The sequence below is a fragment of the Mirounga leonina genome, unplaced genomic scaffold (assembly GCF_011800145.1).
Source record: "Mirounga leonina isolate KUSES-001 unplaced genomic scaffold, KU_Mleo_1.0 Mir_173, whole genome shotgun sequence".
Lineage (NCBI taxonomy): Eukaryota > Metazoa > Chordata > Mammalia > Carnivora > Phocidae > Mirounga > Mirounga leonina.
In genome coordinates this window covers 74353695-74378449 of record NW_023270447.1, presented here as the reverse complement: position 1 = coordinate 74378449, position 24755 = coordinate 74353695, and the positions used below count along the sequence as shown (strand labels likewise).

The following is a 24755-nucleotide window of genomic DNA, read 5'->3' as shown; positions in this document are numbered from 1 at the left end:
TTTTATTTTGCCTCCTGTTTTCCTTGAGGTCACATCTTGCTTGCCGGGCATGAGTGCATCTGGGTCCAGCTGTTTACTCTCAATGACTGATACCTGGTATACTTTGACTTTAAGCAGAGTGTGAGTTCAGCCACGTGGTAGATGATAAAAGGCTACATATTGCTGGGCCCTTCCTTTTAGAGGAAATAAATGTGTCTTTGGGCTCTTCTTGCACAGTGATTTCCCCCTTTCTCTGGGTGGACCTTATTATGGCTTTCGCTTGTCCTTAGTGAACAAGTCACCTGAGCAGAAATGCTGGGAATTAGTTGCTGTTTGTTACTGTGTCTGGTCTGCTGTGTACAGATTGCTTTCTCTCTTTTCTCATCATCAGGTGGTGGGGTTCTTGGGTTGGTCCAGCAGTAGTAGACATCTAACTTTTTACCTGTTGAGGAATCTGGCTGCCAAAGATAGCTCTATTATAAAGGATTTGGGGAACAGTTCTATAGGTAGTTGATCCATCACTTTGTCCTGGGTTGGGGATAGGCTTAGAATCTCACTGAGATCCCAGTTTTCAAATGATGGCATACTGAGGGTGAATATTAATAGTAATAACCATGCATTTGCACACTTACAATGTGCCAATCTCTATGCTGGGTCTGTCCATGAATTTACTTACTTAATCTTCAAAACCATGAGAGGTGGGTTCTATTGTTACTCCTCCCACTTTACAGATGAGGAAGTAGAGTAAAAATGAGAAAATTTGCCCTAGGGTAAAAAGCTAGTAAAAGGTAGAGTTCTGATATGAATCAAGGTTTGTCTGATTCTCTAGAGCTGTAACATTATAAAATACTAAATTTACTTCTTCAAAATAAATTATTTAAGCACTAAGGCTTTTTGGGACATTATTTTTGCAATAGCCTGGAACTCTTAAATGGGGTGAAAGACTAAAAGCCTTTAGTTACAGTTTTACATTATGCCTAGATTTCTGTCCATCTAGAATTTTATTTAAGTTTCTGATGAATGGCCATGTGATCCCAGTGGTAAGAATTGGCAGCATTTGGTCGTCAGGCCACTTTTCTTTTTGAGAGGGATTTTTGAGAAGAGTGAGGGGTAGGGGTGGATTGAGGCTCAAAGATAGACTCCTTCACTTTGATCTAAGTGAGAGTAACTTGTATTATGAGAGTATTTGCAGATTGAGTTTACTTTCTATGACTTGGAGCGCTTGCAGGAGAGGCAAGGATTATTGTCTTAATTTCCACTTGGGGAAAGTGAACACATAAAGATTAAGTACCTCACACAAAGTTTCATAGTAGAGTCAGCTCTAAAACCAAGGTTTAAAGTTCCCTTAGGCTGTGTGACTTTAGGCAAGTCACTTTTCTGAATTTATATCCTCAACTATATAATGAGGAAAAATATCTTGCAGGTTTCAATAAATATTAATAACGGGGTGCCTGGGTGGCTCAGTCGTTAAGGGTCTGCCTTCGGCTCAGGTCATGGTCTCCGGGTCCTGGGATCGAGCCCCATGTCGGGCTCCCTGCTCAGTGGGGAGCCTGCCTCTCCCTCTGCTGCTCCCCCTGCTTGTGCTGTCTTTCTCTCTCTCTGTCAAATAAATAAAGAAAATGTTAAAATAAATAAATATTAATAATATATGTGAAAGTACTATTATCAAATAAAATTTGAACATGACTCCTAGTTGGTAGAGGCCCCTGCTTGAGAGGGGGATAGTACTGAGTGGTTAAGGACAGTTGGTCTTCACTGAATTAAAGGCTATCCCATAGTTCTTAGCTACATGTAAGATATATTAATGCTTAAAAAAAACCAACAAATTTTATTAAGCACCTGTTGTTCTAGTTTGAGAGACAGATTAGTGCAGTGGTTCTCCGTGGGATCCCTAACCGTTAGGGATCAGCATTCCCTGGGCCCTGTTTAGAAACGTAAAGGGGCGCCTGGGTGGCTCAGTCGGTTGCAGCTCTTGATTTCAGCTCAGGTCTTGATCTCGGGGTCATGAGTTCAAGCCCCACGTTGGGCTCCATGCTGGGTGTGGAGCTACTTAAAAGAAAGAAAGAAAGAAATGCAAATACTCATCCAGACCTACTGAATCCAGAATTCTAGCAGGGTGTTTTAACAAGCCCTCCAGGCCGTTGTGAGGCACACCCAAATTAGAACTACCAGATTTATGCATTTACAGAGTATATCTGAATTACCTGAGGGACTTCTTCCAGATTACACCATAGGCTAATATTTCAGATGTATCTGCTCTTCCCATGATGTGAGAGAGTTACTGGATAGAGAAAAGGTTAAAAATGCTTGGGGAGAAGAAAAGAAATACTTTTGAGATGGGATCTTCTATGCAATAATTGTAAACTCCAGTCACCAAACAGGTCTCTTTCTTTATAGGGCTTGAGGACTCCCTGCCTTCCATTTCTCTTTCTCTTAGCTCTTTGGTGACATGCAGCATGAAGATAATCTGAATCCATGGTACTGGTTGTTTGGTGAAGGTGGAAAAGTTCATTTTAGGATTGTGACTGTGTGGTCAGCAGGTATGACCAGCCAAGTAAATTGCCTAAGAAAGGGATTCTTGAAAACACTACTTAGGCCAGTTTGGGAGCTTCAGTTAAACGCCATGATTTCCCTTCTGCTCGTGATGACCAACTGATCTGTGAACAGGGCCTTTGGTGATCTGGTGGTCTCTTAGTAGGTTGTCCTTAATGACTTCCCTCCCACTCTCACCCCTTAGCCCCTGGTGGCTAGCCAGAGTTTTGCTCTGATTCCTTTCCTTGTGTCCCTTGTTGTGAAGTTCTAGCTTCTCTAAGTCAGTTCCTGACAAGCTGCTCCTCTTTGAAGTGGATGAGGTCTCTCTGAGGAGCGGACATTTGAGCCAAGACCTGTCCCCAGTTGTCTAACTTAATAAATAATGATTGTGCTTGGCACAGAAATGGAAGTTTGAGAAATGTCTGGTAATAAACAGTAACAATGCAAAGACCTAGCAGAGAACCAGTGTTTTAGCACACCTGCGCTTTCTGAAAACCTGATGTGGTTTCTGTATCGTTCCCATTAAAAACAAGTTTCCTTGTACCAGGCCTCTTTTCCCTCCTGCCTGAGGAGTGAAGCTGTGATGACTGTGACCCGGCTCTGATGAAGGCCAAGGCTTCTAGGAGGCCATGTGCTGACAGTTTGATCTGTGATTTGACATTTGTAGATACAGACCAATAATTCTAGTAGGGAGTCCTACGTTCTTTGTGTGTGCTTGTGTGTTTTAATCTCACTTTAGCATCCCTCTGCTTTCTAGCTTGATTTTCTGTTTCTTGTTTTTCCCTTTTTCATTCTCTCTTTTGATGTCTAACTCTGTTGGTAGAATGCAGAGCACATGGAGGCCTAGTAACTTCACCATACTAGAGTTGGTAAAATGTCTTTAAAGTACTGGAGATGCAACTTAACACCACTTGCAGATCAACTGGTATCTCTGTGCCTCTGTTGAAGGTACCTGCCCTAAGTAGAGGCAGGAAGTGCCTTTGTCTAAGTAACTAATAAACAGAAGTTTTCCTAAATGATCTGTATCTCTTCTACTCTCTTTCCCACTTTATTGCCTTTGGCCTGGAGACTGTTTCTTAGCCCTCCTGAATCTGTTTTTGGGGTTGTGTTGGTACAGGAAGATTGTAACATTTTTGTTTTTCTTTCTAGTCTGTGATTTGAATCCTCTGCTCTCCCAATGCAGCTTTGAATCGGCTTCTTTAAAACCCCTACATAAAACCTCAAGTGACCAATATGTGGTCTCATTATGGTATTTTGGGTTAAAATAAAATGACATTGAGATAGCTGGGTTCATCCACCCAGACACATTTCACCAAAAAGAAATTCCGTGTGCCTTGAGTAAGACAATCTCCAAAGAGTGTATGAGCTAAAACTAAAACAGACTCGGGGGTGGGGGGTGAGGAAAAGATAAATTTCAGCTCGATTTGCATAATTTAGCATGCCAGGTATCCATCTCAATTTGATTATACTGGCCACAGATAGGAAATAAAGAGGAGAGACAAACTTCAGAAAAGATAGCTAGTAACTTTGGTCTGGTCCAGGTATATTTCTGGTATAAATGATGAAGCCAGTCAGGGTCTCCTGTACACATTTGTGTAAACAGTGGTGTAGAGGAGGTTGGTACTAATGTACTTTTGGAGCTTTGAAAAGAACTGGAGAATTTATAGGACCGTATGGCTCTTCATTCAGCGAATTGCTGACCTTAAAAAAGCCTGAGGATTTGGAGGCACCTATAATCTAAAGGTTGACTGTGCCCTGGGCCATTCTTTAATTTATTTGATTGTGCCTGTTATATATAGTTCAGAGTGGACTTAGGGGGACCAGGTGAAAGACTGGCATTTTTGGAAAGTGGTCCAAGGCAGCCCTAGGAATTGAATAAACACAGTGGCATCGCTGCTTCTCAGCGTCTTTACAGGACTTGATTGGATTGATGACAAACGGAATCTCCAACTGCATGTAAATCAAGTTCCTACAGCTCAGTGATGTGTCACAGATACCTTTTTTAGTACAGAAGGAGAAATTTTGGCAGGATGTAGAACTGTGCACTTAGAGAAATTTAGGATCTTTTTATATAACCCATGCAAGACCAGTCCAAGTTTGGAATTATAGATAAAAGGAGTGGGGGAAACGAGAGCTTTTTAAAGAGAAAGCAAATGAGGCCTTAAAGTTTTGCGACTAGGAGCAGTTTTTGCCTTTGCCTTTTTTGTTTGTTTTTTAGCAGTTATCTGCGAAGCAATTTAATATGGAAGAAGGAGGAGTATTTTAGAAACTAGGTCAGAAGAAGTAGGTGTGATTTAGAAGTGTTGTCTTTATTGAAAAGTTGCTATGGACCCTCCTGGGTGAAGCTCTGTTTATAAGGTTACATGACCCTTGGCTCTCTGTGTATTCCTTAAGTGTACCATATCACTTAATGTTAAGGGACAAGTAAGCAGGGCAGAAAATGTCTAGAAAACTGTGCCACTCAGTTGGGCTTGTGGTCCATGCACACTAAGGTCCTTTCCCTAATAGAAACACCAAAGAATGGTTTGTGGGAGGAAGTACCTTTTCCTGGTGTCAACCCATACCACCTCATGTGGGTAGCAAGGTCTGTACATTGTTTTTAATTATTGAGCACTACTGGGATGCAGTATCCCAACCTATCTTTCTTGTATACCAATCAAGATTTCCTAGACTTTGATCATATTCCCCATTTCTCAGGAATTTTTGGGATAATAACTTTTTAGCTCACTTAATTGCCCAATCCTGTTACTGACTTACTTGCCAATATAAGAAGCCTCATGGCAGAACTTTTTTTGGAAAACCTGTGAGTACCTACCTTCCATTTGCAGGTTGCTTACAGTAATGCAACAAATACTTACTGAACTTCTACAATGTATCAGTCACTGTGTTGTGAACATAGGATTCATAATTTCTGCTTCCATGGAGTACTTTCTAGTGGGGAAAGATGTAAGTAAATAATTACAAATAACCATAATTAAATTTTAATAAATGTGCTGGAGGAGAAGTACCACCTTCAGTAAATTATCTTCCAACTATTTTTTAAAGTAAATTTTTATTTGTGATTACCTTGGCTACTGGGGGGCTTTATAATGTTGGGCTCTTGGGATGGGTACTGGTCAGTTCTGATTCCCTTTCCCTTCACTGCTCCAGGGTCAAGTGTTACAGGAAATTCTCCATCTAAGATTGGACTTGTAATGGGCTAGAGTCCATTGTTTCTCACCGAGGCTCTTCTTTGTGTGGAGATGCATTGCAGGACATTTGGCATCCTGCTCCCCAGGTAATAAATGCCAGTAGCACCACAGAGTTGATGTGATAACCCCCCCCCCAAAAAAAAAGGCACTTCCGTACATTTATTTCCAAACACTTCTCAGGGGTTTAGTATTCTGGTTGAAAACTATTGGGCTTTACTGTCAGGATTCTTGGGAGGAGATGCCTTGGGATTCCTTTGGGAGAACAGACTGAAAGTAGGTAGAGCTTGAAAACTGGACTGATCAACCCTTTTGATGTCCGACTTGTGTGTTCTTGATTTTTAAGCAGGTATTTTGAAACTGCTTTCAACCCATTCTGCTTTTTCTCTCATTGAGGGTAAAGGGAAGTAATGTCTGTTGTATGTGTAGTTTATGAACTGGTACGTTAACAAGCATTTCACATATTTAATCATTTCAACTGTCTTTTATCTTTGTTAGACAGTTTTTAATCCCCATTTTACAGACGGTTCTGGTGCCAAGGGAAGTGACTTGCTCAGTATAGTATCAAAGCCTGTGCTTTTTTCTCTTTTTTTTAAAAAGCATAACTTCAATTTATTTGTTAGCTAACCTCTAATTGACCACTTTGGGTTTCTGGTCTTGAGTATATGGGACCAGACCTTAAGTGTTCTGCTTTGCTTCTAGAAATTTGGGACTTGTGTAGGATGATAATAGCTAATAACATTTTGGGCGCTAGAGGATATAGCAGTCAGTTAAACACACATCCACCTCTAGTACCTCTAGACACATACCCACTAGCTTATATATTTTAGTCTAGGATATAGACACTTAAACAAGATAAATAGTAAACCATAGAGTATTCTAGTGATACATGCTCGGGAGAAAGGTTAATCATGAACCAGGTCTAAGAGGTGTGCGGGATTGAAATTTTGGATGGGTTTACCAGGGAAGGCCAAGTGAAAGTGTTATTTGATGTGGAAGAGAGCTATACTAATACCTGAAGAAAGTGTATTCCTGGTGGAGAGATGGGTGAGGCCAGAGCATGCCCAGCTGGTTTGAAGAAGAGGGTTTTGTTTTCATGTATTAACTCATTCATTCAGCCCGGAGGGCACTACTACTATTGTCTCTATTCTGTTGATGCAGAAACCGAGGGACAAGAGAAGTTGAAGGCCTTGCAAGGGCAGAGCTCTTAACCACTGTGTAGGACTGGCCACCCAGGGCCAAAGCATTTCCTCTGCATGAACGAGGTTAGGAATTGCAAGGCCTCTAGAATTTCACTTTCTCTTCCACAGTCCCCTTTCCTTTCCTACTTTTAAAGGAGGAAAGTTTGCTTTACACACACATCTTCACCGTCCTGGAGCTTATATTCTAGCCTAGGATACAGATCATGAGCAGGATAAGTAAAGTATATAGTATGTTAGTGATACGTGTTTAGGTGAACAAGACAACGCAGGGACTCGGTATAGGAGTTTGGGAAAGCTTGGCTTAAACTGAGAATGCTGCTTATTTAGGAATCTGGGAATCTGAGGTGCATTCCTGGTGGTTTCTCTGTTGTCCAGGCACTGCCCTCTTCAGACCGTTGTTTGGCTAAGGAAACTGAACGTGCATCTAAATTCTAGAGTCACTTGGTACTGGAGATGGGAGGAGTTTTGGAAAGAGGGCACGTGGCCCAAATGCTCCCAGACTGGACATGAGAATTGCCTAAGGAGATTCCTGGCCCTGTCCCAGAGTTGCTGATTCAAAATCTGGAGGGCAGGATTCCATTGTGTTGCTGAGGAGGTTAAGGTACAACCTGGCTAGTGCTTCCCTGCCACCCTTCCCCGCGCCCCCAGCCCACCCCAGGGAATTGGTCAGAGAACTGGGATGGGGACCCAGTTGTCCTCTCAGTCTAGTACTTTTCACCATGTTGTGTTGCTGCCTTACTCTTGAGATTAAAAAGTTGTAAAGAGGGGGATGTTTAATTTTATCAAATGGCATTTCAGTTCCTGTTTAATCATCTTCTTGGGGCCTTAACTGTTTTTAAAACCTGGGATTGAAGCAGTACCTAAAGAGGAATTCTTTCTCAAGAAGTTGTGTGGTTTCCTCAGAGGCTTTTGTAAGTCATTGGAAATGGGAGAGATTGGTTAGCTAAATTTGGTCTTCCAAAAAAGTGATCTTCATCATTTCCAGAAGAGCATTTTCTCTATGAAAGGTGGCTAATGAAAGTGCTCTGGATGAGAGGACTTTATCATTTGTTGAGGTCATTAGTTTGGTGCTGTTGCTGCACTATTTGAAGGGCTCTTTCTGGAACCAAAGAAGAAATAAAATACCAGCCACCTGGTTGTGGTTTTTCTGGCATGCCTCTTTTGGGTGGACAGCTGTGAGGTGGTTATTACAGTTGGCTCTCATAATCTGTTTGAGTTTTGCTAGATGATTTAATGACTGTTACCCCATTGGTCTCTTTTTTTCTACCCTTAGTAGGTTTTCTCTGATCATCTGATCTGGAAGGATGGAGCACAGTAGCCTAAATATCTCTAAGCCAGGGAGAGAAGCCCCTTGTTCTCTGTCAGTTTTAGAGACAGAGTATGGGTTGGAAGATCAAGTCTCATGTCTGGTTGCAGCCCCTCCTAGGGGTTTGGTCAGGCTGGTGCTTCAGGTGGTGGCTTTGAAATGAGTTCTTTGTCTGCAAAGAGGAACATGCCCTAATCTAGAACTATTTCTGTGAACAGAATAGGGTTGATAGAACTTTTCATTGAGTTTGGATTCTTTTTTAAGATTTTCTTTATTTCTTTATTTCTTTATTTGAGAGCACAAGTGGACAGAGAGAGAGGAGAAATAGACTCCCCGATGAGCAGGGAGCCCAATGGGGGATTCGATCCCAGGACCTCGGGATCATGACCCAAGCCGAAGGCAGACACTTAACTGACTGAGCCACCCAGGCGCCCCTGAATTTAGATTTTAAAATTTATATTCAATTTTGAAAGATCTTTTTTTAATCTCTTTGGAGTGGTAGTTGTTAATTTCTCTCTCACCATAGGCAGATGACCAGTTTATTTAGAACTTGAATGAACTAGAACTAGAATGAATTGTTTTCCATCTCTTGTAAAGTAGAAAATGTGGGGTGTGATTCTCAGGTTAAGAAGGCTAAGAATCTTAGGCCGAGTGGGTTTGATTTCCTAGGTCAGGTGTTGGTATGTCTGAAGAGGTATTTTTCTTTTCCTGTCATCAACTTAGCTTCAGAAAATCTTAAATAATAATGTCTCTGGCGAGGCAAAATAAGAGGTTAAGGAATGTCTTATTGTCGTCCTAGGTCACAGACAGGGAAACCTGACTGTTTAAAATGCAAAACAAAATGAAGGAAGTCTCTTTATTTTAAGAGGCAGAGTCTGGGGATGGAACTAAACAAGCAGCTTTCTGGGCAGTTTCTCCTCAGTTCAGGTAGGGGTCCTTGAGCAGTTTTCAAAAGCATGAAATACTGGAAGAGTAAGAAAAGGATGAGGAGGCTTTGGATACAGATGTCTGTGTGGCTAGGGAAGAGGGCACAACGAGAATGATTTATTCTGACTAGCTAATGTGTACCAGGGTATAAAGGGTGATTCCTTGTAGGGGAGTCTACTCTGTCCATCCTAGGATCCCAGTGGAGCCACGTGGAGCTTGGGGGAAGCTGAAAGCGTTGATTGGGAGAGGCCTTACGTTTTATATTTGCCCCTGCCTGGACTGCCCCTCCACAGGGGAGGGTCCCAAACGGGAACTGGATCAACAGCTGCCGCCTGTCCCCGTAATCACAGGAAGCTGAGGCCGGGTGCCTTTGTATGGGAGCTCCGCAGCCAGACAATAGTTTGTGCTGGCGGGGCCATGTGGCGAGTCACGTGACCCGGGGCTGTTTTCTGCCGGGGTCCTTACCCATCTGTTCTCTCGGCTCTTTCTGGGTTATCAGGCGCCAGTCCAAGTCCTCCCAGGCAGCCAGCTTCATGGCCAGAGATTACGAGCACTAACCTTCCTGGCAGGGGCGGTGTGGCTTCGCGTTTATGCAGATTAGCCATGTGTTTCTCACTTCAAGGCGTTCCACAGGAAAAGCCTTTTCCTGTGTTTGGCTCTCAGTGGGCGGTTCCCAGCTTACTGTACTGGGACTCAGCGAGCAGCAGGCGTGCACGAGAGGGATCACAGTACACTGGCCCCCTCCCATTCCACCTCCAGTGCTACGTCACCACAACACAACCGCTCGCGCTCTCATACTGTTGGTGTCATTCATTCGGTGCCAAGATTGCTTTAAAAAATTCCCTTGGCCCCAGTTCAAACAGGAGTACAGCTGGGATGTGTTAGATTTTAGGCAGTCTGCCCTCAATTTGAGATGAGTTATAAATAGCAGTGCCGACTTCCTTAACTACCGCTCTCTGAGGTAAAATGCAGGTTAATTACTGTGGGAATCAATTAGGGGGTTCTTTCAGTTAAAGAGCCAGGGATGCTTTTTTTTATTGTTATTATTAAAAGTCATACAACAAATCTGGCCGGGAATGAATTGAAAGCACAATGAGTAAGAAATAATATTTAGATGTCCAAATTCCAGGTTATGGCACTAAGTTTATTCTGGCCCCAACTAGTTGGCATTTAGGATGACAGAAAAGTGGTAGTCAAGACTTCTGCTTTCGGATGGACAGCTTTTCCTCAGCCCTGGCCCATCCCTCTCTACTCCTGTTCTTGCCAGTCTTTGGGTACCAAATCTGGCTCCTTAGGTTTGCTGCCTGGGCACTTCCTTTCTGTATCTTTGGATTGAGACTGAAGCCTGGAGCTTTCCTCAGTTGGACTTTTATTTCAAGAAAATTAAGCTGATCTTTCTTGGTGCCACAGGAACATGGTGTGATACATTTTGGTGAATAGTATCTTTCTGCTTGGAAGTTTGAAGGAGGGGGCAGTGGGGGCGGTGTTCTGTGCTCTCTTCACAATCAGTCATGGTCAGAAGTTGGAGAATTTGAAGTCCGGTTTGTTATATCTCAACAACCCTGAGAGTTGTTACGGCTTTCCTTGGTGCAGTAAGAAGTTGTCAGGGATTCCGTTAGCCCACTGGTCTGGAGGGGCGTGTAATTCCTTCTGCCTGGAATAGGGGGACTCTGTGCAAATGGTTAGTCTACAAGCTGTTCTGAATATATTCAGAGGGTCCAGCCCACTAGGCATCCCTGCCTTTGATGCCCCTAAACTGCATCTTTTGATGCATTTTACTTGGCAGGCGGTTTGTAACATGGCCAGTGATCTGGAAAGAGATAATTGGTGGATGGAGATGGATTTTTTTTCCCCTTATGGCTCCTCCCCCCCTTTTAAAAATTTTTTTATGAATTCAGGAGAGTATATAGCAAGGGGCCCAACTTCCCTGATCAAGGGGGCATCATTTTCCTCTCATTTATGTGTCTTTGTGGCAGAGCCTTTGCTTTTGAAGTATAATCACAGTAATCTACTCCTGTGGTTTCCCATTGAAAGGATTTCCTCTCCATCATTCCCAGAGTGGAATCTCTGCTCTTTGCAGCCAGAGTTTGGTGTTTCCCATTCCCTGCCTCTTCCTTGGTGCCTGCAGACTGCTGATACTGGCTTTTCTGTCTTGCATGTAGTAGGGATTTTTCTGGCTTGAAATTGCTATTTTCCAATAAAACTGATTAGCGATGATTTAAGTCCCCTTCTCTGTTATGAGAGATTGTAAGATGGCATTTCTTCTATAACTGCAAATCACAAATCTTTCACAATGGTTTTAAATGTCAGAAGTGTGAGTTAGGTCTCTGCTTACCTCCCCTTCTAATATGAGCAGATGTTTAACTTTGACATGAGACCAGAGTAGTCAGATTGTTTGACCTGAATATGTTTTAGTTTGCAAAGCTGCATACTCTATTGATTATAAACCTTTGGTGAAGGGAGGGGGTCAGAAATCTGATGTCCAGGAAGGGGAAATGTCTTAATTTTATCTTTAGAATTAGAATTTCTTTGACTTGCATTTATTTTTTGGTCTGCAAAGATTTCCTAAAGTTGATGAAGGAATCCTTGAAGCCTTTATTAACTAGCCCCCCCTAAGTAACTGTCCTCCCCTGGTAGTACAGGACCCTGGATATGACGGAGGAAAAGGTAACTTGCTTTTAGCCTTTTGTTTCTAAGCTGTGTTTGGGGATGCCTTTGCAGTTTGAAGACCTCTCTGGTATAGCATGGCACATAAGATTCTTCTCAAAAGTGTGCTTGTTCTCCCTCGGCTGTTTGTTCTACCCTGCCCTCTTTTTTTCTTTCAGTTTAGTCCACATTTTTTTTCTTCCCTCAAAGTCATAACCTGGTTTAGGGTATGCCCCTGACCCTATGGCTAGATGGTTTGATCTGGGCTTTCTCCCCATAGTATCCCCTACCTACTTCTTACAGTAGGGCAGCCTAGCACATTGACATTACTGAGCCCTAGCTCTGCACTTGGGGTCTGTGGCGGGGGCTGGAGGGGGATGATTTTGAAGGTAAAACACCCGATCTCTGGCTTCCTAGAACATAATCTTGAGAGACGCACTCAGTTAACTAGACAACTAAATGCCAATCTTACAATTCTGACTGAATTTACTATAGGAGATTTAGAAATGTGAGAGATCAGTGTGCTGAAGAATGGCAAGTGCCTTCATGTTGAAGGGTTGGGTTTCTGCTAGTGGAAGCCATTGTGGACAGGAGGGCAGGGCAGGATACCATTGTATAGAGCTGAGCACTGACAAATGTGTAGAACTGGAGCACACTGGAGGGCTCTAGAGCCAGGCAGAAGCGCAATTTATCATTATCGATAATAGCTACTATTTATTGGGCATTTAAATGGCACTGTGTGTAGTGTGTTATGTGCATTTTGTTTTTTTAAATATTTATTTATTGAGAGAGAGAGAGATTGCGGGGGAGGGGCAGAAGGAGAGGGAGAGAATCCCAGACTCCCTGCTGAGCACAGAACCCAGTGCTGGGCTGGATCTCACAACCCTGAGATCATGACCTGAGCTGAAACCAAGAGTCGGATGCCTAACCAGCTGAGCCACCCAGGCGCTCCAAGTTATGTGTATTTTAGGTGAGAAACTTTTCACTGTTTAGATGGACTTAGGCTCAAGATCAGACAGTGATAGAGTTAGGATTTGAACCCAAATCTATAGATTTACTGCATTCTTTGCGCTTTCTATGCAATACTGTACAAGATGTAGACAGGAACTTTGGAGCTGTTGGTGAACAGGGAAAGATGAAAATGATCTGTGAGCACTGCTCTAGAACTGTGCAGTCCAGTATGATAGTCACTAGCTACATGTGGTTATTTGAATTTAATTAAAAGTAAATAAAAATAATTCAGTTCCGGGGCGCCTGGGTCGCTCAGTTGGTTAAGTGTCTGCCTTTGGCTCAGGTCTTAATCCCGGGGTCCTGGGATCCAGCCCAGCGTTGGGCTCCCTGCTCAGCTGGAGTCTGCTTCTGCCTCTGTACTGTGCCCCGCCACCCCCCTTGTGCTCCAGCTGGCTCTCTCTCTCACTCCCAAATGAATAAATAAAAAACCTTAAAAAAAAAATAATAATTCAGTTCCTCAGTCACACTAGCCATATTTCAAGTACCTAATAGTCACATGTCACAGAAAATTTTATTGGACAGTGTGTCTCTAGATCTCACTTAGTGTAGTATACATTAGAATCATTCAAGGATCTTCAGGGGTGAGGGGGTCAGGGAGCCCAAGCCCTTCCAGACTCACTAAGTTGGAATCTATGGGGAGACACCCAGGCATTTGTGCAGCCTCACAGAAAATTCTGATCTGTAGCCCTGGTTGATAGCTACTGCTCTGGAAGCTCCACAGTAACCACGGTAATGACTGCCCCTCTTGTGTTGTGGGGAGACCTGGATTGACAGAGATACCTAGAGTGGGCTGGTCTTTCTGTTGAGCAAATGTAGTCTCCTCACCTGGGGGCCATGTGGACAGCAGCTGCCCTTGGGGATGAGCTGAGGATCTGGTGGCATAATGTGGCTGTGTAAGCCCCTGAGCTCTTCACGGGAGAGACTGGTGGTGTTTTGGCTTCGTTGCCAGGTGTATCTGGGGAAGATCACATGCTGTTTATTACTTAGTAGTCCAGTTGTTGTTAAATTTGAATTTCCTAAAGAGTCCCAAAAGAATTCATGTAGCTCCAAAATTAATGACAGATTTTATTGGAGCTTCTGATACAGAGGCAGGACTTGGGCCAAAATTTGTAGGTATGATTGTTGGAAACAGCACTTTAATAACATTGACATGTAGTAGTGATTTGGGATACAGTTTTACTGTGGTTCACTATAGTTTAGAAACTTAAAGGGTGCTTCCATCCTCACTGTTACCTCTTTAGCTGACTTTGCTGCAGCCCAAGAATTTTGCCTCTGCTTTTTTTCCTTTTGGTGTTTAAAAGGATGGTTTCTGTGGCTTTTTGTCTTATCTATTTTCCTCATGACAGCTCAACTTTCCCTCTATTATAAAACACTTAGGTAGTACTCTGCCCCTCAAAAAAGACATGTACAGAGAACCAGTTATCTGAATGTGCCTCCCTCCCCTTGTCTTTGAGGGCTTTTGTTGTTTCTTAAGATCTTATCCACCTTAAATTATAGAATATTAATTACAGAAAAGCAGAACAGGAAGGGACCCTAGGTATAATCTGGACCAGTGGTTCTTAAAGTGTGGCCCCTGGACCAGCAGCATCAACCTCACTGGGGAACTATTACAAGTGCGTAGCCTAGGCCCAACCCTGAACCTATAGAATCAGACACCCTGGGGGTGGGTCTTATCAGTCTGTGTTTTACAAAGCCCTCTAGGTGACTTCGATGCATGCTAAAGTTCAAGAACCACTGAACTCATTAATTTGAGAGCTAATGACATTCGGGCCCAGAGTGTTAATATCTATTCCCCATTCCCAATTTAAGGTTCAGTTTTCAAGTTTTGTGTCAAGTCCAGGCCTACTCTTCAACTTGGGTGTATCTGTTTAAGGTTTTTAGAGACAACCCCCCCCCCCCCCCAATCAACATAGGTAACCATCTCTGACTGGAAAACATGCTGGGCTCTGTCCTATATAGCTCCAATAGGCTAGAGTTATGTCAAAGTGAATGAACTGATTGAACCTGTTGTCCCACAAAGAGCTGAAAGAAAGCTATGTTTATAGCCAAATACTTGTGAATTATACTTTGAGTTTCCATTACTGGTGTACCTCTATATCTTGCCCTTTAAGGAGACAAAAGTTCTATCCTCCTTACACATTCAAACTCTTAGGAGATGAACTTTGCAGTTGAGATGCCCAAGGCTCTAAATTGAGAGTCAACAACTATAACTTAGCCATGTTACCCATTTAAAAGAAAGCATAAATTTAAGTGCTTGTGCCATAGTGTAAACAAGCTACAGATACGCAAGAAAAAAGATTCCACTTTTGAAAGAATGGAAGCATCTGGATGCTTATGTATTTGAATCCCCAACCACGGTATTGAAGTATTATTAGTTTTGGTGGTGTTGAACAACATCATGGCAGCCCCGTCCTTTCCCAACTGAAGGGCCTTTGTTCTGACTTTCTGCACCAGAGAGTACATATATTCATTATTCCAAACCTGGCCTGTCCCTTGGATCTCAAATACCACCACACTTAGAAAGTAGTACATAGCTTTCATAGTGGTATTTTCATTTCACATATGGTAAAATCAAGGTTATGAGGAAGGTTAAATGACTTGCCCAAGGATTACTGGGTCTGTACCACTACTTTTTCACAGTAACTGTTTTCCTATGTGGCATACAGACCTGTACGCTTGGCTTTATGTTCATACTGGCCAGGGGCTATCAAAGCTTCAGGTTAATGAAATGCTTTTTATTTTGTAGCCATCCAGTCCAATGGATCAGATGGGCAAGATGAGACCTCAGCCATATGGCGGGACTAACCCATACTCGCAGCAACAGGGACCTTCATCAGGACCGCAGCAAGGACATGGGTACCCAGGGCAGCCATATGGGTCCCAGACCCCGCAGCGGTACCCGATGGCCATGCAGGGCCGGGCGCAGAGTGCCATGGGCAGCCTCTCTTATGCACAGCAGGTAGATGGTGACTCCAATTACCTTAACCCTTGTTGCTGTCCATGATCTGGTCTTGAGCTATAGAATCAGAATGAGTCTTTGGCATCTAAACCTCTCGAAAGGAGCACAGGCCAGTGGGCTCAGTTGTCTACAGGATGCTGCTTACAAGGCCGAGGTTGTGGGCATCATCCCATGTGTGCTCGAAGAAAAACTGTTCCCTGGCCTTAGGCTGTACATATCTTTGTCCTTTGACCTGGCTGGGCTGCTTGTACCTACTGAGTAGTGATCTCCAAAGGAGGTGGGGGAAAAAAGGCAGGCGCCGGGCACCTATCCACTGCAATCAAGAAAAGCCCTTCGTGCCATGTGCCCTGGGGATGGAAAAGGCCCTTCATGTTTCCCAAGGCCTTCGACATATAGCTGTCTGATTTAAAATGAAAGATTAGGAGGGACTGGGAATAGAAGAAAAGGGGAAGATTGAACGGTAGCGATGCTAACAGTGCTGTTATAAATGTTAAGATTTCTCTCATCTCCTTTTGTCTGGCCATCTGCACCATTATCTTTTTATTGTCATTTTTTGTTTTGACAGCACTTTCTATCATTTAATACTCATACTGAAAATGGTGATGGACAGAATATAAAACCTAACTTTACTTCTGAGACTTTAAAACAAAGTATGCCCTTAAATATGGAAAATAGGATACTGTCATTCTGGGGGCTTTTTTTGTTTGTTTTTTGGGGCTTGTTTGTTTGTTTTTCCAGTGAGCAGATGGGAGGAGAGATGGGTGGATATTACTGGGTTGGTTGTTTTTTGTTTTTGCCTACTTACCAGATATACCCCCAGTGTCTAGAATTGAGCCTGGTACAAGTAAGCAAGTAGGCTCTTAGATATTTTTTGAATGAAAACTGAATGAAAAAGAGAACCAGAGTAGCTTAGTGATTTGCACACTGTCTGGGTTACTAAACCCGACGTTTTTAGTCGGCTGAGCCAGGCTGCTGTTGACCATTCGTTGTGGCTAGGATACAGATTCCTAGCACTTACAAAAACAGTCTAGGCCATGATAAAGAGGAGGTTCACTGGTGGAAACGTCTGCTCTCGAACTCTTGTAAATTGCCCAAATATTAAACAGTGTAAATTTTCTGTGGATGAATGCAGTCCACTTGTAAACAAACCAACTAGTAACCCAGCTGGGCTGTCCTTCCTGGTTCAGTGTAGAGAGGGATGGTAGGAAAGACTATGGGCCTTCTCATTAGGAGGCTTGGCTTGCCTGCTTCCTATACCCATCCTCAGGCTGTAGCTGCTGACCGAATACCTTCGTCCAGAAGAGTCTGTGCTAAAAGTATCCTTTCCTTTCCTACAGATTCCTCCTTACGGACAACAAGGCCCCAGTGGGTATGGTCAGCAGGGCCAGACTCCATATTACAACCAGCAAAGTCCTCACCCCCAGCAGCAGCAGCCGCCCTACTCCCAGCAGCCGCCGTCCCAGAACCCTCACGCCCAGCCTTCCTATCAGCAGCAGCCGCAGTCTCAGCCCCCACAGCTCCAGACTTCTCAGCCTCCCTATTCCCAGCAGCCATCCCAGCCTCCACATCAGCAGTCCCCAACTCCATACCCCTCCCAGCAGTCCACCCCCCAACAGCACCCCCAGAGCCAGCCCCCTTACTCACAGCCGCAGGCACAGTCTCCCTACCAGCAGCAGCAACCTCAGCAGCCAGCCTCCTCGACGCTTTCCCAGCAGGCTGCGTACCCTCAGCCCCAGTCTCAGCAGCCACAGCAAACTGCCTATTCCCAGCAGCGCTTCCCTCCACCACAGGTAAGGTGCCCCCTGCCTCCCGCCCTTCTCTGCGTGTGACCACAGACAGCTTGGGGCATGGTATCAGGAGAACTTTGCCATACAAATTGGGTCTCTAATGTGCACTTAAAAACCAATTAAATACACTGGGTAAACATGCTAACTGGATTGATTGAACTAATAAAGGCATAACCTTCTTAACGGCATAAAAACCTGTGGCTCTTCTTACTGATGGAAGAAATAAGGCAGTGGAAAGTTGCATAGACTGGTAAGAAATTAAAGATAATGGGACTGGTTTTGTTTTTGTTTTTGTTTTTATAAACTAGCATTCAGAACTGGAGCATCCAAGTGAGTTTGGTTTTTTTTAAAGTTACTTTGGGAGGCTATACTATACATTCATTCCAACTGCCATTACGTTCTGCTGTTGCTCAAAATACATTATGTTCTGCTATTGCTCAAAATATTTTGGACCCCTTCATTTGAAATTGCCATCAGAGCTGACGTCACATTCTTTAGAATATTCTCAGTGGTGGCAAGTCCCTTCATTTGTTGAAGGTGGATTTGATTTTAGGCAATAGCTAAAATTCATTTGTCGTCATGTCTGTGCCTAAAAATAACAATTTGGGCTTTATTCTTTAAAGAGCAAAAAAGAGGAGAAATGGCCAAGTGATGACAGTCCACTAAAGATTCTGTGCACTGGTGGCATTATTAGAATAAATATCTCATCCCAAGGCAATGTCTTTGAAGGAAGCAATACTCGTTTTAATGCATAGGTTCTAACATGAGGTTTTTTTTTTTTAATTAATTGGTTTCATTCCTTGATAAGCCAATGGGCTCAGTTGTGTACTAAGCCCCAGTGGGTATGGTCAGCAGGGCCAGACTCCATATTACAACCAGCAAACTTGTCATACTTTAGCATTTAACCCCAAGGAATAGCTGTCTGTGGTGATAAATGGTCAGTGGTGCTGTTCAGGGTCTTAAATCCACTACTGACATTCTTTTTTTTCCCTTTTAATTAAACCAACAACTTTATTTTTAAGTTTTTATTTTAATTCCAGTTAGTTAACGTACAGTGTCATATTAGTTTCAGGTGTACAATATAGTGATTCAACCCTTTATATGTCACCTGGTGCTCATTGACCTTCTTGTCTTAAGAGCCACACCTTGTGTTTTTCTGCCTTCAGATTATATTGTGCACAATTGGGCAGTTTCTTGCTCCCACCTGCCCTCTGTGAGATAGTCCTGTAGCCCTTTCACCATGAAGCAAACTTGCCTGGTTTATCAATACCAGGCCTTCACAGCATTTGTTTTTCTTATTTTAGGAGTTATCTCAAGATTCATTTGGGTCTCAGGCATCCTCAGCCCCCTCAATGACCTCCAGTAAGGGAGGGCAAGAAGATATGAACCTGAGTCTTCAGTCAAGACCCTCAAGCTTGCCTGTGAGTATTCTTGCCAACCTCTAAAAGATGATGGGGCAGAGAGGAAAGCAAAGAAAACTGGTTTCTGGTTGGGTGTTTTGGTGATATGACCTAAATAAACAATGAGCTATTCCTTGAATTCAGGTTGAAAATTCTAAATAGGAATTTATGGACTGACCCTGTGGAATGTCTGTTTTGGCTGGCTGCCTGGGGAATAGGTTTGGTGATCTCTATTTAGAGTTTTTTGGTTTTGTGTTTTATTTTTTACATCTTGGGCTCGGAGGCGTGGACCCAGGTAAGGGACAGAGAAGATGAAGATATTGTAAGCACTGTCTGCTCTCCATCAAAGTTGAGAGAAGTTTCAGGGTTGTTTTGACCTTACTTTCAAGGGTTTAATTTCTAGGTTTTTGTCTTAGTATTTAGCTAGGAGGTACGATCTGGGGTGCATTCAGCATGGATTTTCCCATTGAGCATGGGCTGAGTAAAAGCAGTTTTTCTGGTCATTTTGTGTAAATAGGTGCTTTTGTCTAGTAGAGTGCTTGGTGCCCAGATGCTTGATTGCTGTTTATGGATGGACTGACTGTATCCTGAGAAAGGTAGTACAGTCTGCTGATGAAGAGCTAGGGCTCTAGAGCCAGAGTTCCTGGGTCTGCATTTTGACTCAGCCACTAACTCTGTAGCCTTGGGCAAGTCACTTAACCTTCCCCTGCCTTCGTTTTTGCATCCGTAAAATGAACCTAAAAGTACCCACTTCATTGAGCGGTTATTAACATGAGATAGGTTAAAATAGAGTGCTCATGCATTGTAGGCATTCCATAAATGTCAGAGATTCTCATCATCATCTCAGAGGGCATAGGGACTCTACTTGATACCTGAGAGACCCCACCAACTAGTTAATAGACTGGTTCTGGGAACATTTATCCCTAGTCTTAGCTCTGGTTATATGTGAGCAAGTCAGGCTCTGAAAATTAATCTGCTGGGCACAGGAATAAAATGGGCTGCTCTAAAATCTAGTAAGACTGTTGGTAGCAAACCCTCCATTACAAATCCTGCTTCAGTTAGTAAATAGAAATAGAAATTCAGCCACACATGTCTAGATAAAAAAGTCTTTTGGAAAAAAAATTTTTTTTTAATTTAATTTATTTATTTGACAGCGACACAGCGAGAGAGGGAACACAAGCAGGGGGAGTGGGAGGGGGGAAAGCAGGCTTCTTGCGGAGCAGGGAGCCCAGTGCGGGGCTTGATCCCAGGACCCTGGGATCATGACCTGAGCCAAAGGCAGACGCTTAATGACTGACCCACCCAGGGACCCCTCTTTTGAAATTTTTATTCTCTGATTTGAAGCCTGTCTCTTCAGTTATTTTGACTTGGGAGAAAATCGTCTCTGGATCTTTAAGGAATAGGTAGGAGGCAGGAACTCTCTTCATCATGAAGCCTTTCTTCATCACGAAGCCTCTCCTGGCTTCCCCTGAAGATCTCTGAGCCATAACCTGCGTAGGGCAAGGTTTCCAGAGTCCCTCAGTACCGTTGTGCAGGCATCCCAGGCCAGAATGAATAGCTACTGTCAGATAGGACCCCTGAGACTGTTGACTTTCTCAATTGAGGAATTGGGTGAGGATGTGTCTGAATAAGGCAATCCTTCTTTGTTCCCTTTTCATTAATGACTGTTGCAATCCTTTTCTGCATCCCAAACTTCACTGGGATGTGTTTTTTAACTTGATTCAGTCAGAAATGTAAAACTACTCCCTCATCATCTGTGGTCTGTAGCTAAATCGGGGTGAGGTGCTACTGTGGCAAGAAACCAAATCAGTGGATTTTTGCCAGTGCTTTAAGTTGCTCCCCATCAGAAAGTTTCTGCTTGCTCCGCAGAACTGTATTTGTTATTTTTCAGTCCTGAGAAGCCTAGCGTACAAGCATGTCTTCTAAGGGTTGAGAGCCTTGTGCTGTCAAATCCAGAGCTTCTGATTTGACCCGCCGTAGTGAAGGCACTGGCACCCTCGTGGGCCCAGGGGAGGATTATTCCTGGGCAGCCTATCACAGGGAGCATTCCCAAGCTCAGGCTTCTACTATAGATTCATCCAAATGGGGCATTTGCTCTGTGGTAGAAGCTCTATGTGGGAGGTCAGCTGGCTGGGTTACTGGCATCTTGTTTGTTGAATTGCTTTTTATCCCTCTGCTATTTGGACTAAGAAACAAAAGGTGGTTATTCTTTGAAATTTTGGTTTGATGCCAGATTTGCCTAGCCAGGCTGGGAAACGGTCACATTTGAAGAAAGGAAAAGTCGGGATTCCCTAGAAGGGGCCCACTCTTCTGAAGCAGTTGTGTCAAGGCAGCCTAGGTTTGTTGGTGTATTCCTTCACTCAGCAGATGTTTAGGGGGCACCTCTTCGTGTTTGGCTCCAGAACAGAAGCTAGGCTGACTGGAGGACAGCCTCCAGTTGTCCGCATCCTCCTCTTCGCTCATTCACCTTACCCACTTAGCCCTAAGGGCTTTATGATTGTGACCCTTGATTTAAAGACTCATTATGGTTTCTGATCCTGATCATTACAAAAATTAGATTTTGAGGAGTTTTTGCTCAGCTATTAATGCCAAACCATTTAGTTGCTATTATCCCGATTATGTTATCCCTCTACTTAAAACCTCTCAACTATTTTTCATTAATCTTAGAATAAAATCCAAAATCCTTAATATTCTGTAGGCTACCCCCCATTTCTGAATGGTCTGGAATGAGGCCTGAGATTTTGCATTTTTAACAAATTCCTTGATGCTGCTGGTGCTGCTAGGCCAGGATGGCACTGTGAGAACCTCTACTTCATCCTTTTTTGCCCTTTGCCTTGTTATTATGACTTTGTCTCAGTTTTTTAAGGCCCCATGCTTTTTTCTGCTTCTAGGCCTCTGCACAGACCCTTCCCTTTGCCTAATACACATTTCCTCCTAACTCCTCTTGTTTGTATTTCAGACTACATCTTCAAGATTATTTCCTCAGAAAACTTCTTTTTTTTTTTTTTTAAAGATTTTATTTATTTATTTTGACAGAGAGAGACACAGCGAGAGAGGGAACACAAGCAGGGGGAGTGGGAGAGGGAGAAGCAGGCTTCCCGCGGAGCAGGGAGCCTGATGCGGGGCTCGATCCCAGGACCCTGGGATCATGACCTGAGCCGAAGGCAGACACTTAACGACTGAGCCACCCAGGCGCCCCAGAAAACTTCTTCTTAATCAAATGTCAAAACTCAGCTTAAGTAATGTCTATGATGCCCTCACTGACTAAAGTCAGTTTTTATTTAAACAACAACAACAACAACAAAAAACCCTGCAGTATTTAAGACATATTAAAAGGTATAAAGAATGATTCAGTGCCTGAGGACCCATCTTTAGAAAGCAAACCTTGGTAACATAGGTAAAAGCACCTTATATAGCCCTCGGGGATCACTTCCCCATCCTTATACCAGGAGAAACACTATCCTATATCTGAGGTTTCTTTGCGTCACGTCACCAGAGCAATTTGCTGATACCTCTACGCTTGGGTCTCTTCCACTTGATGGTAAGCTTCTGGAGGGCAGGCACTGTGTTGCTGACCTTTTTGCCCCTAACATCTATTACATGATGCCCCAGACCAGTGGTTTTCTATCTTGGCTGCATGTTAGAATTACCTGGGGAGCAAATATTCTTTAAAAACCAATGGCTGAGGTTCACAGAGTTCTGAATTGTTTGGGGTTGATGAGGCTTGGTCTTTGCTATGGTTAGAAGCTGCCCCTGGTGATTCTGATTTGGAGCCCTGGTAGAGATCCACTAATCCAAACATGCACCCGTGTTTTTTGTCAGTATTTATCTCAAATGTAATTTCAATTACTTAATTTAACACAAGCTCAGTGAGGGCTGACTGTCTCTGTCTTGCTCATGGCCATCATAGTGCCTGGCATAAGGTAGGCTCCAATTCAGTGAACGAATGAACCCGAGCAGTATTTATTACATTGTTCATTCAGAAAGTGTATGTCTGACAGGGGACAGTTTGACCATATTGTAAGATTGTTGTTTTCCACTTCGAGGGCAAGGCAGGTATCACAGCCTGTTATGGGAAGGCCTAAACTCCATTTTAGAAGATGGATTAATTTATTTGTGCTTCCTGACAGTGGCCTTAAGAAGAAGTGAGATTAGGGTTTGTCATCTATCTTGTAAAATAGCTACTACTTCACCTTATGGTAAGAAGGTTCTTGTAAGGGATGGGTAAGCAAATCTCTAGGTGTTTCATTAAGTCTTTAATTTCCTTTAGTTTGGAGTGAAATCTTTAAGGGTCTCATCTGAAAATTGGTATCTGACTTTTGATTATAATCATTTCTGGGAATGACTTGGAGTTACATCTTTAAAAGCTTCTGAGTGATTCATTCAAGTGTATATGGTTTCCCTAGAATAATGAATGCTTCCCAATTTTTTTCTTACTGAGGCACATTTGTAAATTTACGTTATAATCTGAAAGTGTACTTGGGATAGAGTTTCCATTCAGTGGTGGAAAATAGATATAGGATTGAAAGCTCAGCTCTGGAAAGATTAAGTAGATCAGTGCTTCTCAAACTTTAGCACGCACTGAGAATCATCTGGAGATTAATTAAAACAAAGATTACTGGGGCGCCTGGGTGGCTCAGTCGGTTAAGCGGCTGCCTTTGGCTCGGGTCATGATCTCAGGGTCCTGGGATTGAGCCCTCCATCGTTGTCAGGTTCCCTGCTCCGTGGGGAGTCTGCTTATGTTTCTCTCTCTTTCTCTGACTCTCAAATAAATAAATAGGTCTTTTAAAAAAAATCTGGCAAGTTAACATTACTGCTTTAAAAACCTGGCTACCTGTTGCCAGTGGGTTTAAGCCCAAGTGTGAAACAAGTTCTTTTGTGATCTGGAGGATAAGGATATTAAAAAAAAAAAAAGGTGGATAAATTTCCTGTCCCTCGAGTAAAAGCTGGTACACTGTTTGCTGTGGGTATTCTATAGAAGGCAGACAGGCATTAGACAAAGGTTAGACTTTGATGACTTCTGAGGTAGCCTGTGATTTGAATATGACATGGTTGCTGCCCTCAAGTATTCTTCTTTGTTTCATTAGTAAAACAGGTAGAAGAATGTATGCCTGATTGTTACAATGGGGTGCTTTCCTAGTTTGGTGAAGTCGGTGATTCTTTATGTCTAAATAGTTGAGGGAAAACATGGCAGAAGTTTAGAATGACCTAGATATGGACATACTTGGGTGGTTGGAAAGGAAAAGTATAGCCAGGGGTGGGGTATAGTATAGATGCTACTGGGGGACTGGTCAGGATCAGGCTTCTAGGGCGTGGGGAGTAACAGGAAGGAAAGCTAGATTACAGGGGTTAGGGCCCTGGTGGGCCAAGTAAGCCATTTGAATTTGATCTTAGAGGCCTGCAGATACGCTATTAGAGCAGTAATGTGATAAAACTAATGTTTAAAAAATAATCCATTCGTGTATAGTGTGGTTTGAAAAGGGGAGAAGTTAAACTGTTGAAATAATTCTGGCGAGAGATGTGGAGTTGTACCCCTCTGTGTCATTTGCATAGCCAACTAGGCCCAGTTCTGAGCTGTGCAAGAAAGATTCTGTAGAACTGAGAGAAAGTGGGTAGAAAATTTAATGATCTTGAAGGGGGGTGGGGAGAAAGAGAGATCTCATTGACAGAAATAGAAAGGCTAATAGGAAAACTCATTTTTGGGGAAAAGTTAAGTTCCATGTAGTGAAATGTTTAAAAACAAATGCTTAGCTCCTAGTTGGAGACAGGAGACTGCAACTTGAGTAAGAGCTGAGTCTGGGTTGAGTCGGAGAGTGGT

The 24755-nt window shown here is 43.1% G+C and overlaps 1 protein-coding gene across 4 annotated transcripts in view; it reads left to right on the top strand.

Moving 5' to 3' along the window:
• Positions 1-24755, top strand: part of ARID1A (AT-rich interaction domain 1A) — a 68897-nt gene that overhangs the window by 9505 nt on the left and 34637 nt on the right. For all 4 annotated transcript variants that reach the window (XM_035019399.1, XM_035019402.1, XM_035019401.1 and 1 more), the window contains exons 2-4: positions 15538-15750; positions 17088-17540; positions 18842-18958. In XM_035019399.1, coding sequence (XP_034875290.1) covers positions 15538-15750; positions 17088-17540; positions 18842-18958 — 783 coding nt within the window. The remainder of the gene's footprint in view (positions 1-15537; positions 15751-17087; positions 17541-18841; positions 18959-24755) is intronic.